The sequence below is a fragment of the Lampetra fluviatilis genome, chromosome 72 (assembly GCF_964198595.1).
Source record: "Lampetra fluviatilis chromosome 72, kcLamFluv1.1, whole genome shotgun sequence".
Classification (NCBI taxonomy): Eukaryota; Metazoa; Chordata; class Hyperoartia; order Petromyzontiformes; family Petromyzontidae; genus Lampetra; species Lampetra fluviatilis.
This window is the reverse complement of record NC_136346.1, coordinates 3,392,993-3,407,545: the sequence shown is the minus strand read 5'-3', so window position 1 is coordinate 3,407,545 and position 14,553 is coordinate 3,392,993. Positions and strand designations below refer to the sequence as shown.

Sequence of the window (14,553 nt, the reverse complement as noted above, 5' to 3'; positions counted from 1 at the left end):
CTCACTACTCTTCGTGACGTCATCGGCGTGAGACGCCCGAGCGGTGGTGTCCCGCGCTGGTGACGTCATGTCATCATGCGGCTGCGCGTGACGTCATTTACCTCTGCCAATTTCCTTTCTAGTGGCAATCCTTATTCCTGGTTCTTTCGGTGAAGTCACGTAGATAGAAAATAAAAATATAATTAAAATTCAATTCCAAAATAAAAGGGAGGGGGGCGGGGTGATAAGGGGGTCGGTTGGAGGAGGGGGTGGAGGGAGGAGGGATGAGGGGGCGGAGGGAGGAGGGTTCACCCCCACTTCTGACGCATTTCACCCTCTGCGCCGCGTGACGTCACGACACCCGAGTCACTTTGTTCGCCGCTCGCTGTGGAACAAGGTGAGACGCTGCGCCATATTGCTGTTGCTGTGATTTTTGGTTGTTGTTTACCCAGGTAAAGCTTCGCTTCTTCTTTCTCTCCTAGGGATATCAATTGAGTAGCAGCTACGGATCGATATCCACGTGCGGCCTTGCCATGCATTATTTTGTTTGCTTTCATTTTCTAAGTTTAAACAGGACCCTGCGGGGTGGGCTGGTAGGAATAATACTTGGTACCGGTACAGGGATATCGACCGGGTATAGAGGAGTTAAAGAAAAAATTACTGTATTCTAGTGTAACGTTAATTAAAGGTGTTTGTTTTGACAAGAAACGCTGTGAGATTTAAAGACTCGTAGTCTTTCATTTCCAAACGATCACATCTGAGATTAATTGACCTTAGATGGGGAAACTCGAATGCATTTACTAGTATATTGGAGCAGATAGAGCAACTGGAAAGCATACCAGTGAACGATGTAGTGAACACGACAGAGATGTGGTGAACACGGCAGAGATGTGGTGAACACGGCAGAGATGTGGTGAACACGGCAGAGATGTGGTGAACACGGCAGAGATGTAGTGAACACGACAGAGATGTAGAGATGATAGTGAACACGACAGAGATATAGTGAACACGACAGAGATGTAGAGATGATAGTGAACACAGCAGATGTAGTGAACACGGCAGAGATGTGGTGAACACGGCAGAGATGTGGTGAACACGGCAGAGATGTGGTGAACACGGCAGAGATGTGGTGAACACGGCAGAGATGTAGAGATGATAGTGAACACGACAGAGATGTAGAGATGATAGTGAACACGGCAGAGATGTAGTGAACACAGCAGATGTAGTGAACACGACAGAGATGTAGTGAACACGGTAGAACTATAAGCGAGTGAATAGCAGCAGCGACGAGGCCTCTCGCTGCCTCTGCTCTGCCGCTGCCGGGCTGCAGATTCAGCCGAGTCAGGTACCACTGCCAATATGCACAACAACAACAATAAACGTGCTGCGTTTCATCTCTGTGTTAATAAGCCTGCCGCACTAGGCCTCACGAAGCCTGCCGCACTAGGCCTCGTGCCGTGCTTTTCGTTGCTAAATAAGGCGATTAAATGTATCTTGTCTCTGTGTTAATAAATGTTTCTTGTCTCTGTGTTATAAAAACGTGCTGCGTTTCAGTAAAATAATTGTTTTTAAATAAACGTGCTGCGTTTCATCTCTGTGTTAATAAGCCTGCCGCACTAGGCCTCACGAAGCCTGCCGCACTAGGCCTCGTGCCGTGCTTTTCGTGCACAAATAAGGCGATTAAATGTATCTCGTCTCTGTGTTAATAAATGTGTCTTGTCTGTGTTATAAAAACGTGCTGCGTTTCAGTAAAATAATTGTTTTTAAATAAACGTGCTGCGTTTCATCTCTGTGTTAATAAGCCTGCCGCACTAGGCCTCACGAAGCCTGCCGCACTAGGCCTCGTGCCGTGCTTTTCGTGCACAAATAAGGCGATTACATGTATCTTGTCTCTGGGTTAATAAATGTTTCTTGTCTCTGTGTTAAAAAGCGTGCAGCGTTTCAGTAACGTAATTTTTTAAATAAACGTGCTGCGTTTCAGTAAAGTAATTTTGAAGCGAAGTTTAAAGTTTTGCCGTGATGCGCCGGAAGCGACGGCCATCTTGTTTAATTCACATATCGCAGGGGGAGCGGGCGGCCATCTTGTCAGACAGGGTCATTCCAAGTGTTTGCAGTAGGGGGCGATGTTGATACACGGACGGACGGACAAACGCGGACGGACGGACGGACAAACGCGGACGGACGGACAAACGCGGACGGACGGACAAACGCGGACGGACGGACGGACAAACGCGGACGGACGGACAAACGCGGACGGACGGACGGACAAACGCGGACGGACGGACAAACGCGGACGGACGGACAAACGCGGACGGACGGACGGACACATTAATCTATTGGTGGTCTGGTCCACTTCGTTCCTACCAGTAAAATGTTTCTTCACCTCGCCGCGTCTCAGTGTCCTCGTCCAGGGGTGCCCTGGCTGAGATGTGTACACACTACACTATTGTACACACACACACTACACCACTATACACACTACACTACTGTACACACTACACTACTGTACACACACTATACTGTACACACTACACTACTACACACACTACACTACTGTACACATACACTACACTACTGTACACACTACACTACTGTACACACTACACACACTACACTACTGTACACATACACACTACACTACTATACACACTACAATACCGTACACACTACACCACTGTACACTACACTAATGCACACACTACACCACTACACACTGCACTACACACCAACTTACTACTGTGCACACTACAATACTGTACACTATACACTAATGCACACACTGTACTGGCTGTAGTCGTAGATAAACTAACTCTATAGACGTGTCTACTGGCTGTAGTAGTAGCTATACTAACTCGATAATAATATTCTTTGGTTCAAAGAGTATTTTTTGGTTCTTTCGGTAAAGTCACGTAGATATAAAAATAAAGTGAATAAAAATAAAAAGAATAAAATAAAAATAGAAAAAAAAACACTCGTGTAAACTGTAGCCTGGTTATTAAGTGTGGTGAATGAACTGGCAGTCTATAATGTAGACTGTAGCCTGGTTATTAAGTGTGGTGAGTGAACTGGCAGTCTATAATGTAGACTGTATCCTGGTTATTAAGTGTGGTGAGTGAACTGGCAGTCTTTAATGTAGACTGTAGCCTGGTTATTAAGTGTGGTGAGTGAACTGGCAGTCTATAATGTAGACTGTAGCCTGGTTATTAAGTGTGGTGAGTGAACTGGCAGTCCATAATGTAGACTGTAGCCTGGTTATTAAGTGTGGTGAGTGAACTGGCAGTCTATAATGTAGACTGTATCCTGGTTATTAAGTGTGGTGAGTGAACTGGCAGTCTTTAATGTAGACTGTAGCCTGGTTATTAAGTGTGGTGAATGAACTGGCAGTCTATAATGTAGACTGTAGCCTGGTTATTAAGTGTGGTGCGTGAACTGGCAGTCTATAATGTAGACTGTAGCCTGGTTATTAAGTGTGGTGAGTGAACTGGCAGTCTATAATGTAGACTGTATCCTGGTTATTAAGTGTGGTGAGTGAACTGGCAGTCTTTAATGTAGACTGTAGCCTGGTTATTAAGTGTGGTGAGTGAACTGTCAGTCTATAATGTAGACTGTAGCCTGGTTATTAAGTGTGGTGAGTGAACTGGCAGTCTTTAATGTAGACTGTAGCCTGGTTATTAAGTGTGGTGAGTGAACTGGCAGTCTATAATGTAGACTGTAGCCTGGTTATTAAGTGTGGTGAGTGAACTGGCAGTCTATAATGTAGACTGTATCCTGGTTATTAAGTGTGGTGAGTGAACTGGCAGTCTTTAATGTAGACTGTAGCCTGGTTATTAAGTGTGGTGAGTGAACTGGCAGTCTATAATGTAGACTGTAGCCTGGTTATTAAGTGTGGTGAGTGAACTGGCAGTCCATAATGTAGACTGTAGCCTGGTTATTAAGTGTGGTGAGTGAACTGGCAGTCTTTAATGTAGACTGTAGCCTGGTTATTAAGTGTGGTGAATGAACTGGCAGTCTATAATGTAGACTGTAGCCTGGTTATTAAGTTTGGTGCGTGAACTGGCAGTCTATAATGTAGACTGTAGCCTGGTTATTAAGTGTGGTGAGTGAACTGGCAGTCTATAATGTAGACTGTATCCTGGTTATTAAGTGTGGTTAGTGAACTGGCAGTCTTTAATGTAGACTGTAGCCTGGTTATTAAGTGTGGTGAGTGAACTGTCAGTCTATAATGTAGACTGTAGCCTGGTTATTAAGTGTGGTGAGTGAACTGGCAGTCTTTAATGTAGACTGTAGCCTGGTTATTAAGTGTGGTGAGTGAACTGGCAGTCTATAATGTAGACTGTAGCCTGGTTATTAAGTGTGGTGAGTGAACTGGCAGTCTATAATGTAGACTGTAGCCTGGTTTCTTCACCTGAGGACGGCTGCTTGCGTTTTAGCCGAAACGTGAGAATTATTTTTTATTTTCATTATTTTATTATTTCCTTTCTACGTGACTTTACCGAAAGAACCAAGAAGATTAATCCCTGCAGTCACGAAAGCTTTAAATCGAAATGTAGCCTGGTTCTTAACTGTAGCCTGTTCTCAGTTTCCAGTCGGCATACACCCAAACTCTGGTCCTGCCTACTCGCGTGATGGGTTGCTTACACTCAGTCCCACCGCTTATATTAAATATGTTCACCCCTTATTCCTTTATAAACCTCATGGTTTGGGTATTCTCTTCGTCAAAGGGCCCAGATCTCGCCGTCGCGGTTATCGAGATGGCAGGAGTCATACTCTGCATGTTACTCCTCATGCTTCATGTGAGATTATCCATCTCGATGCATCCACTATCTCCCATCCTTAATACCACCATTCCCTCGTACTATCATCCACCACCTACCACCGCTTCATCATCAGCCTTGTGAATACCAATCATCTCCCTTAGCCACCCTCGCTCCACCGCTAAATATACTTAAGCTACCTGCTCCAGTCAAATCTTGATTTGAAGCTTTCGTGACTGCAGGAGTCCATACTCTTTGGTTCTTTCGGTAAAGTCACGTAGTTAGAAATAATATAAAACAAATCACGATGTTTCGATCGCAACACACGCGGTCGTCATCAGGCAAAGGAGTCAGCCTCTAAAGGCAAACCGTTTACAGTAGAACCTCTGATCACGAACGCTTCTGACCACGACCAAATCGAGTTGCGACCAAAAAAAATCACAATTTTTTTGTATCTGGTCATGAACACAAACTCGGGTGGCGATCAAACACGGCCGCGGCCGATTTCCCCTTCCGCGCCATTTTTTATAAGCGCCAAATTTCCTGTCGTTTTCTTAGGTTTTTTCGGTAAAGTCACGTATCAAGTACTTCATACAGCTGTCGTGGCTGTGACTGTTCCACCTGAAGACGGACGCTTGTGTTGCCTCCGAAACGTCGTGATTTTGATTTTATTTTGATTAATTTTAATGTTTTACCTACGTGACTTTACCGAAAAAACCTAAGAATATGAATCCTTGCAGTCACGAATGCTTCAAATCTAGAATTTCCTGTCGTTTGTTTACAATCAGCGACCCACGTGTGGCCGCTTGCTCAGTCAGTCTCGCTTAGTCAGATATTAATTTTGTGAGTGTAGTCATACCCCTCCCCCCTCATTCAAGCCGTAATTTAGAGAGCGAAAGCTCCGAGTACGTAAATCGCTAACATAAGAACCCGTTAATCTTTTCTCGCATCATTCATACGATGATGCGGTGAAGTAAACGTTCATACGATATTACGACGAATGCTTCCAAAAACAATACTGTACCCAAATATTACTGTTAACTTACTTTCAATAGAAACATGAATTGCTCATACGAATATTCTCTCTCTCTCAGAATCGACCGACTGATGTAGCAGACGAAACAATCATCTTGTTGAACGATTCTAAACCTTGACGCGGCAATGTTAGTTTTCTCTGTTATTCAAGGTTTTCTGAGTGTTATTCAATGTTTTTACATTTAGTTTACTATTACACTTTGAATTCTATGGCATAATTAACTATTTTTGTGCTTAAAAATAAAAAAATAACAATATTTATATACAGTTCGTAGGAGTCTGGAACGGATTAATCGTATTTACATACAATCCAATGGGGAAATTAGGTTCGAGTCATGACCAAATTCGGTTGTGACCAAAGTTATGGAACGAATTATGGTCGTGACCAGAGGTTCTACTGTATAAGGGTTTGGGGATGGGCGTAGCCCAAGTGTATCCACAACACCAGAAGCACGGGCGGTGCACGAGTGCTAATGCAGCAACAATGCCAATGAAGCAACAATGGCAATGCAGCAACAATGGCAATGCAGCAACAATGCCAAACGCTGGGGATGTGTGGGGGGAAATTAACTGCATTAGCATTGTTGCTGCATTGCTGAACTTTCCCCAACATTTCTTCAGAGATGACATCCGAATGTTCTTCTCCTTTCCTTTTCCCCTGACCTCTCCCGCATCTCATTCTGCCTGGTTTCTATCCAACCTTGGATGGCACGTCACTCTCTGTCCCTCAACCCTTCCAAAACTCAAATAATCTTTCCCCGGCCTCATTTTCCCCTCCTCTCTGCCCCACCATTCCCTGCTCTTTTTTCTATTTCCCCTATTTCCTTAGCCAGCAGCATTTGTATTATCTTTGACTCTTCCCTCTCCCTTACTGATCACATTTCCACCACTACCCATGCTTGCCGGTTTCATTTGTTCAACATTCGCAAAATCCGACCACTTATTTCCACCTCTGCTGCAAAACTTCTAGTCCATTCCCTTATCCATACCCATCTGGACTATGCTCGGTCTGCCCATTTACTCTTTTGTCCTCCTCCAACAAATCCAAAACAACTCGGCTCAGCTCATATTCAACCTTCCCTATAATTCCCATACTTCGGCCCTGCTCACACAACTGCACTGGCTCCCTGTGTACTACCATTACCTGTTCAAATTCCTCACCCTGGTCTCCAAATTCCCTCACGGTCTTGACCCCACTGTATTGTGCCACTATTGTATGTCTCTACGTCGCCTTCTTGCCCTCTATGTTCACAATGTTTGCCGTTTCTCTGTTCCTCCTACTCCTTGCGGTCAATCATGCTTTTGTTCTATTTCTCTTGTTGCACTCCTTCACTCGAACAAAATTCCCTTCCACATTGAACAGTCACCTTCGATTACTAATTTCCATTCCGCACTCAAGACGCCCTTAATCTCCACCTCATACCCGCCACAGTTACTTTTCCTTCATTTTCTCATATGGCTCTCACTCATTCCACATTCATTCAATCCATTCATCATTATTTATTGTCAATTTAGCTTTCACCAATTTCACACATCAGAGGTTTGCCCATTGCTTCTTCTCGTCTATTTAAATAACATCTCCAACGTTACATTAATATGTACCATTAATTCTGTGTAAAGTGCCTTGGATAAAGCGCTATATAAATTATTATAAGATAAGATGAGAAAAATAATACAAAACAAGAACAATGGTTCGCTTTAATGTTACTTCTTTAACACTCTATCAAACGAAAAAAAACCTGCAATCTTATATTTTGAACCATTTCTGAATGACACGCACAAACATGTTCATGGGGCACTTAAAATCGATATTTAAGGGCCTTAAAATGAAAAATCTAAAAGCCACCTATAGACCAAATTTCAGCTTTCTACCTTGACGGGAAGTACCCGAGAGGTTTTTGAGACATACATCCAGATTAAGATCTTTATTTATATATAGTAATCGAAATTATAATATACGTTTGTAGAGTGTACCACAAGAGTCAATCTCTTCTCTAACCCATGCCCCACACCCGTTTATCTATCCGGTCAAACAAAAGCTGTTTGGGCATGCGGTGGCTGGGCATGCGGGCCACATGACCCAGCCAAGCGCAGCCTTGCCTGCCAGATCTGCTCACCAATGGGACTTGTTTCATGATTTTTAGAGGATTTGTGAGCTCTGCACACAATCCAGCTGGGTTAAACCCAGGATGGATAGTAGGCCAATCACACGTCGACTCATTTATCCACTCACTAACCCACATCCTCACCCAACCTCACGCTCACCAACTAATATACTCTCACGAACCCAATCGCTCAGAACCAGGGTAAATGGCCATAAGTAGGCGGAGGGAAAAGGCCCATTTAAGGAGATGCTTTTCAAGACAGACTTAACTATGTCTCACGACTCTGTCTTACTAATCAGGGTGGCTGCTACATTTGACCAGAGTGGTGAACCGAGCGTGCTGTGATTTGTGACAGCACAGCAGTGGGTTTAGCCTGCTGAACGGCACATGGGCAAAACCTGCCCTGGCACTGGGAGAGGAAGAAGATTGAGCAGTACCTTCCAGTCAGCATGGGTGCCATTATACACGCAGCGCTCGCCTTCGAGCTCATCATGATGCATTCCTCGAAGTGAGCACCAATTGTATCAGCCCTAAAAGCGGTAATCATACCGCATTGTATACTACATAGGGATGCATTCCTGAAATTACTTATGTACGAGCAATATATGAGGGCTTCATTGGGGGTATTGGTAACAGTGTTCATAATAAGTGATAAACATTTCCGAAATAAATGAATGTATGGAAATATCAGTATGTATTGTACTCATGAGTGCTTTTTACTATGCTGCAAGGCAGTGGTGGGAGACAAGGTTAGAGGAGCTGCTGCTGCATTTCCAATCTGGTTTTTTTCTTGGAGAAGAGCTCCAAGAACTCCATGATCTGCTATGTTGAACTTCTTTTGCACCATACGTAGCCTACCGTGCTAATCGGAGGTCTAACTTTCTGTGCAGAGGTTTCTTTTAGGTGGAGCCCTGAGACTCTTATCCTGGTCTCACGAGTTCTCAACCTGGTTAAGTAAATCCATTTGTTTTTCTTCAATGTAATTGTGGAGGTGGGGTCTGGTTTGCTCAGAGCCGTGCGTTGCTCTCGTTGGCTGAGCGAATGATGGGAACAGCAACGTTTCCTAGACCAGCGCTGCTGCTGTGTGTTCTAACTTGCGAGTAAGCACTTTGTCGATTTTTCTTCATTTTAAAGAAAAAATCTCCAGGACAAAGCGCGATAGGGAATCGGTACTCTACGGGGTTGTGCTAAGCGAGGGCTGCTTGTATGTGCTGTGTAATATGTGTGTATATATTTGCAGAATCGTTCACGTGGAGCAGTGAGATTTGGGGCTGGAATTAAAAGGCATCGATGCTTCCAGTGTCCTTACAATACGGATGAGATGGGCAAATTGAAGAAACACCAGAGAACACGCACGAAAGAGAAGCCCTTCAAGTGCATGGTGTGTGGGGTGACATTTACACAGGCAGGATCTCTTAACATTCATCAGAGAAGACACACAGGTGAGAAGCCCTTCAAGTGCACTGTGTGTGGGAAGGCATTTTTACTTAATCGAGATTGTCAAATTCACGAGAGAAGACACTCAGGCGAGAGGCCATTCAAGTGCACTGTGTGTGAGAAGACATTTTCATGGTTACAATGTCTTCGTGTTCATGAGGTAATACACTTAAGCAAGAAGCCATTCAAGTGCACTGTGTGTGGCAAGTCATTTGGGCATCAACGATGTCTTACAAATCATGAGAAAATACACTCCGACAATAAGCCCTTCAAGTGCACTGTGTGTGAGAAAGCATTTGGAGATACAGCACATCTTAAAAGACACCTTATAATGCACTCTGACGAAAAGCCCTTCAAGTGCACTGTGTGTGGGAAGCCATTTGCACGGCCTGAAGGCCGAAGGAGGCATGAAAAGATCCACAATAAGTCGAAGGTGAAATCGAGACGTGGACGTAAAAAAAGAGCCGCATTGAGCCCATCTCGCATGGAACAAGGACCAGAAGACAACCCAATCGTCGCAACGTCGCTAGCAGTGAAGGTGAAACATAAAGAACTGAAGGTGAAACATAAAGAACTGAAGGTGAAACATAAAGAACTGAAGGTGAAACATAAAGAACTGAAGGTGAAACATAAAGAAGTGAAGGTGGAATGTGAAGTGAAGGTGAAATGTAAAGAGGTGAAGGTGGAATGTGGAGTGAAGGTGAAATGTAAAGAGGTGAAGGTGGAATGTGGAGTGAAGGTGAAATGTGAAGAGGTGAAGGTGAAATGTGAAGAAGTGAAGGTTAAATGTGAAGAGGTGAAGGTGGAATGTGAAGAGGTGAAGGTGGAATGTGAAGAGGTAAAGGTGGAATGTGAAGAGGTGAAGGTGGAATGTGAAGAGGTGAAGGTGGAATGTGAAGAGGTGAAGGTGGAATATAAAGAAGTGAAGGTCAAATGTGAAGATGAAGATTCAACTCCAGGACCTGACCTCCAGGTGGATGAAGTCCGCGTGAAGCAGGAGAAGGATTCAGACTCTGAGGGAGAACGAGGCCACCACAGGGAATTTGTGGATGTGGAGGTGTGGGTGGATTTTGGGGGAGTGGTGTAACAACGGCCGAGTTTGATTCCCGCTCACGGCTAACACCGGTGACGATTATTTGAACCGGTCCTGGGCCTCCTGTTGGATCTATGCCCTGTTTTCCGTTATTAATATTAAGAATAATTAAGAAAACATTTTTTTATCTATATATATACTTTTTTTAATTAATTAATGAAAACAACCCACTACAAGCACACCAGGAATCCATAAAACATGGAGGGCGGTTAAAATGTTGAGAATTCGGTCACAAAGAGGTCATAGACATCCAGATGGACAAAAGATGTATGGACTAGCCTCCCAAGACATCTGGAGATGTACAGATAAGGTGCAGAGAAAATAACGGTTGCAACTCGCGTTTTCTTAACGTTTTCCTTACCGAAAAGTAGAAACTTAACAAAGATAATTAACCAACAAACAATAATATTTTTACTATTATATGTTTCCTACCTACACGACCTTCCAAAAAAAACTAAAGAGTACGAATTCCAGAAAGCTTAAGTGGAAACATAGTTACGCTTAACCTCAGGACATTAAAATATAACTCAGAATAAACACCAATCTCTGGAGAACTAAACTTGGCGAAGCCCAAAATAATAATATGACGAGAATCATTACGAATATTCATTAAACATAGACGAATGATTACCACGATACTAAGACCGAAGGAACTCATAGAATATAATTCAAGAATAAATGTAACACACAGGACCACATAAATGTATTACAAACATCTCCTCAGCCACCTTTGTCTTCCAGCGGGGTCTGACAAGCAAGGAGGGAGCAAAAAGGTCACAAGGGGGGGGGGGGGTTTGTGCTGACATTGTTGTTTTCTCTCGCAAGAGACGCGGAGAGAGGAGAGGGTGCTCAAGTTTTGAGTTAAAACACGGCAATCTTCGTCTCTCCGCAACACGGACAGCAAGATTTGCACACGCAAACAAATAACATTCCCCACCCCTCCTCCCAAAATGGTTACACAGCTGGGTCTTTACTAATAAACACGCACACGACACACGAAACACACGGACGCAGATGTGTTCAACCCACAGAAAGATATATGACGGCCTTCAAACAACTCGGGAAGATTGAGTGGATTTTCTCAATATAAGCCGGGGAAAAATCCATCCACCACAGATCGTCAGGGGCCCTGGCCCCCACCACAGATCGCCAGGGCTCTGAGGCCATCTCGTCGCCAGGGCTTCGACTCCACCACAGATCGTCAAGAAGTTTTCGTCATCCAGAATGACGAGGTTCGCGGGGTAGCGACGTGCCGCTACAAGCCGAGGTCTGCACCACCTGAGAAGAATCGCTACCCTGAGTCGCCGAGCTGTGAGTGAAGCCAACAAAGACGCCAACGTCCACCCTGCCACGAACGAAGCATCGCTCCTCGTCAGAGTGACGACCAGCGAACAACCCGCAGGAAAGGCGGAGATCGCCAAGCGAGCGCCACCCAAAGCCAGCAGAGCTGCGCCACCGTGCGCCACCGTGCGCCACCGTGCGCCACCGTGCGCCACCGTGCGCCACCGTGCGCCACCGTGCGCCACCGTGCGCCAATGAGCGACACCCAGCGCCACCGAGCGACACGAGCGACCGAGCATCTTCAAGGACAGCATCGTGCCAACTCGTCATCGAGCAGTGGAGAGAGAGAGAGAGCACAAGCAGAGACACGCCGATCGAGGGAGCAGCAGGAGCAGAGCGGCGGCCACGCCCAACCCAGAGAAAACTTCTGGCCGCTGTTTGTATCCTCCCACACCACACAAGCTAATGACACAACTCCTGGCTCTAAGAATTAATTAATATTACAAGGGGACAACGTATACACAGCACGTACACGAATAAGACTTTAAAAGAAAAATTGTCTTTGCGTTTCAAAAAGGGTTGCCATTTCGAGGTGGTGCGTTCAATATCAACTGATCGTGCAAAGCAGTTGCTGCCGTTGAGTTACATGAATAAGAAATGTTTTAGTCATTCATTTTCGTTAACTGCATAATTTCGCCAATGAAGTATTTTTAGTCATTCATATTAGGTAATTGCATAGTATCGCAAATGCATAAGTGTTTATTCATTCATTTTAGTCAAATGCATAATATCGTAATTGCATAAGAATTTTAGTTATTCATATTAATCGAATGCATAGTATCGCAAATGCATAAGAGTTTGGTTATTCATGAATTATTGACGCATGTTTGACCTGCATGATAGAATGTCACATGCTTGTTAGAATAAAATTACTTAACACCAACTGTTCGAGTGCTTCTTTCCAAGTCCATGCAAAACTATCTTATTCATAAGAGCTGTTGCCTGTGATGAGATCTGAAACTGGTGACCTAAAATAATAATAAACACACTAAGATAATCGGTAAACGTTTAATCGATGATAATCGTGTTATCCTGATTGATATAACTCTGGATAAACGAAGCTAAGCCTAATTATCACAACTGCTCACATTAACATCATCGCAAGCATCCGCATAAATTACTACGATTATCTCCGTGATTATCATAATTTATGCATATAATTACACGCATCATCATAATTTATGCATATTAATACACACATTAACATAATGCGATTTGCGCATTTTTCGGAAAATTATTAATTTTATTATTTTCATCAAAATTTCATGACCCGACAAATACAACACTCCCCTAGGTCAACTCGGTCACAAATGAGTACCTGGTACAATGTGTAAACATCGCCACTGGGAAGACAAAGGTAGTTGGGCACGATGCTGGTCACCCATCTGTCACGTTACCTATCCACGGAGGGCTGATGGTTGAGGTGTATTGCCGTCGAGCTGGTATTAGACCACTCAGAGACTTGGCTGTTAGGGATGTGTGTATATATAGGCCTTTTTCCAAAATTCATATCAAGAATAATTCGGCCAATATATATTTTTAATAAATTATTTTACCCCGCTACCCCTAACAAGCACCCAGCATTTGGAGGTCGTAAAATGCCATTAAATAATAAACTCAGGGCAGAGGAAGGTTAGCGACTATCTGGAAATTTCCAGATTGACAAAGGGCATATGACCCCGACCTTCCAAAACGTTCTGGATAGTTCATAAACAAATATGCAGAGCCAGGAAAAAAAACACTCACATAGCAGAGACAAACAAACAACATTACAACTCGCATCTTCTTTAACGATAAACATTTGAAACTCAGCAAAAAGAACAAATCCACGTTATAGGCTGGCAGTCTTATCAGTGGTTTTATCATTGTTACTTATTTTATTTCACCCTTATTCAACTCATATTATTTTGTATGGTATCTTTCTATGTAACTTCACCAAATGAACCAAATACACGAGCCCCTGCCATCACGAAAATTTAAGTCCAAACTAATGCTATTCTTCCAGCATCAAAATATAACTCAAAATAAAACACCAATCCCTGGAGACAGACTTATAACCAAGCTTGGCAGAACCCTCAAAATAATGACGTAATGAAGAGCATTACGAATATTGATTAAACATGAACCGAATAATCACGATATATTAAAACCGGGTGTAACTCATAAGAGATACAAGGAATAAATCCAACACACAAGACCACATAATATGTATTCCATGGAACCAAAGCCTCCCTGGCCACCTTTGTCTTCCAACAATTCGACAAACATGTCAGCCATAAATAAGAATGAAGGGTGTCTGGCCTCGAGATAACACTAAGAAGGGGGGGGGGGAAACGCAAACAAGCATAAACTTGATGGAAAACCGCCCTCTCGGGGTCACCAAAGGAAAAGGTGGGGGGGCAATCAGGCGTGGCCGCGGGGGAAGAGCAGAACAGAGTAAGCATGTGTTTTTTTTCCTCGCAAGAGACGCAGGGAAGGGAGAGAATTCAGATATAAAGAGAGACTCAGCCATACATCAAAACACCACCAACACAGAAGAAGCTTGCCAGCAGAAGAAGAATCCAGCAGACGAAGACTCTGCAATCAACCAGGATGGCGAGGCCCGCTGAGTAGCGATGTGCTACCAGTGCGAATTCGGCGCTGACCGAGACCGAAGAGGTATCGCTCGAAAGCCACTCTGCCCTGAGTGCCCACTCCACCGAGCCGCTGCAGTGCGAGTGGAGCTGACGAGAATTTCAGCAATCATCCTCGAGAAAGGGCGGAAAGCACCAAACATCGACCAAGCCAGCATCACAGAGAACCAGCTCCA

The 14,553-nt window shown here is 44.0% G+C and overlaps 1 protein-coding gene across 3 annotated transcripts; it reads left to right on the top strand.

The window, feature by feature from the left end:
* Positions 1–289: 289 nt before the first annotated feature.
* LOC144953098 (uncharacterized) lies at positions 290–12,627 on the top strand. Of its 3 annotated transcripts, none has more exons than XM_078883630.1 (2): positions 290–376; positions 9,114–12,627. In XM_078883630.1, exon 2 carries the CDS (start codon positions 9,195–9,197, stop codon positions 10,395–10,397), a length of 1,203 nt encoding a protein of 400 aa, XP_078739756.1. In that variant the 5' UTR covers positions 290–376; positions 9,114–9,194; the 3' UTR covers positions 10,398–12,627. The 3 variants fall into 3 exon arrangements, with proteins under 3 accessions (XP_078739756.1, XP_078739755.1, XP_078739757.1); XM_078883629.1 differs by having other exon boundaries at positions 366–431; XM_078883631.1 differs by lacking the exon at positions 290–376 and adding an exon at positions 1,078–1,324.
* The last annotated feature ends 1,926 nt before the right edge of the window (positions 12,628–14,553 follow it).

What these genes read in the sequence shown, in the direction of transcription:
- LOC144953098 (XM_078883630.1), top strand. Translation starts at nt 9,195, where the DNA reads ATGGGCAAATTGAAGAAACACCAGAGAACACGCACGAAAGAGAAGCCC.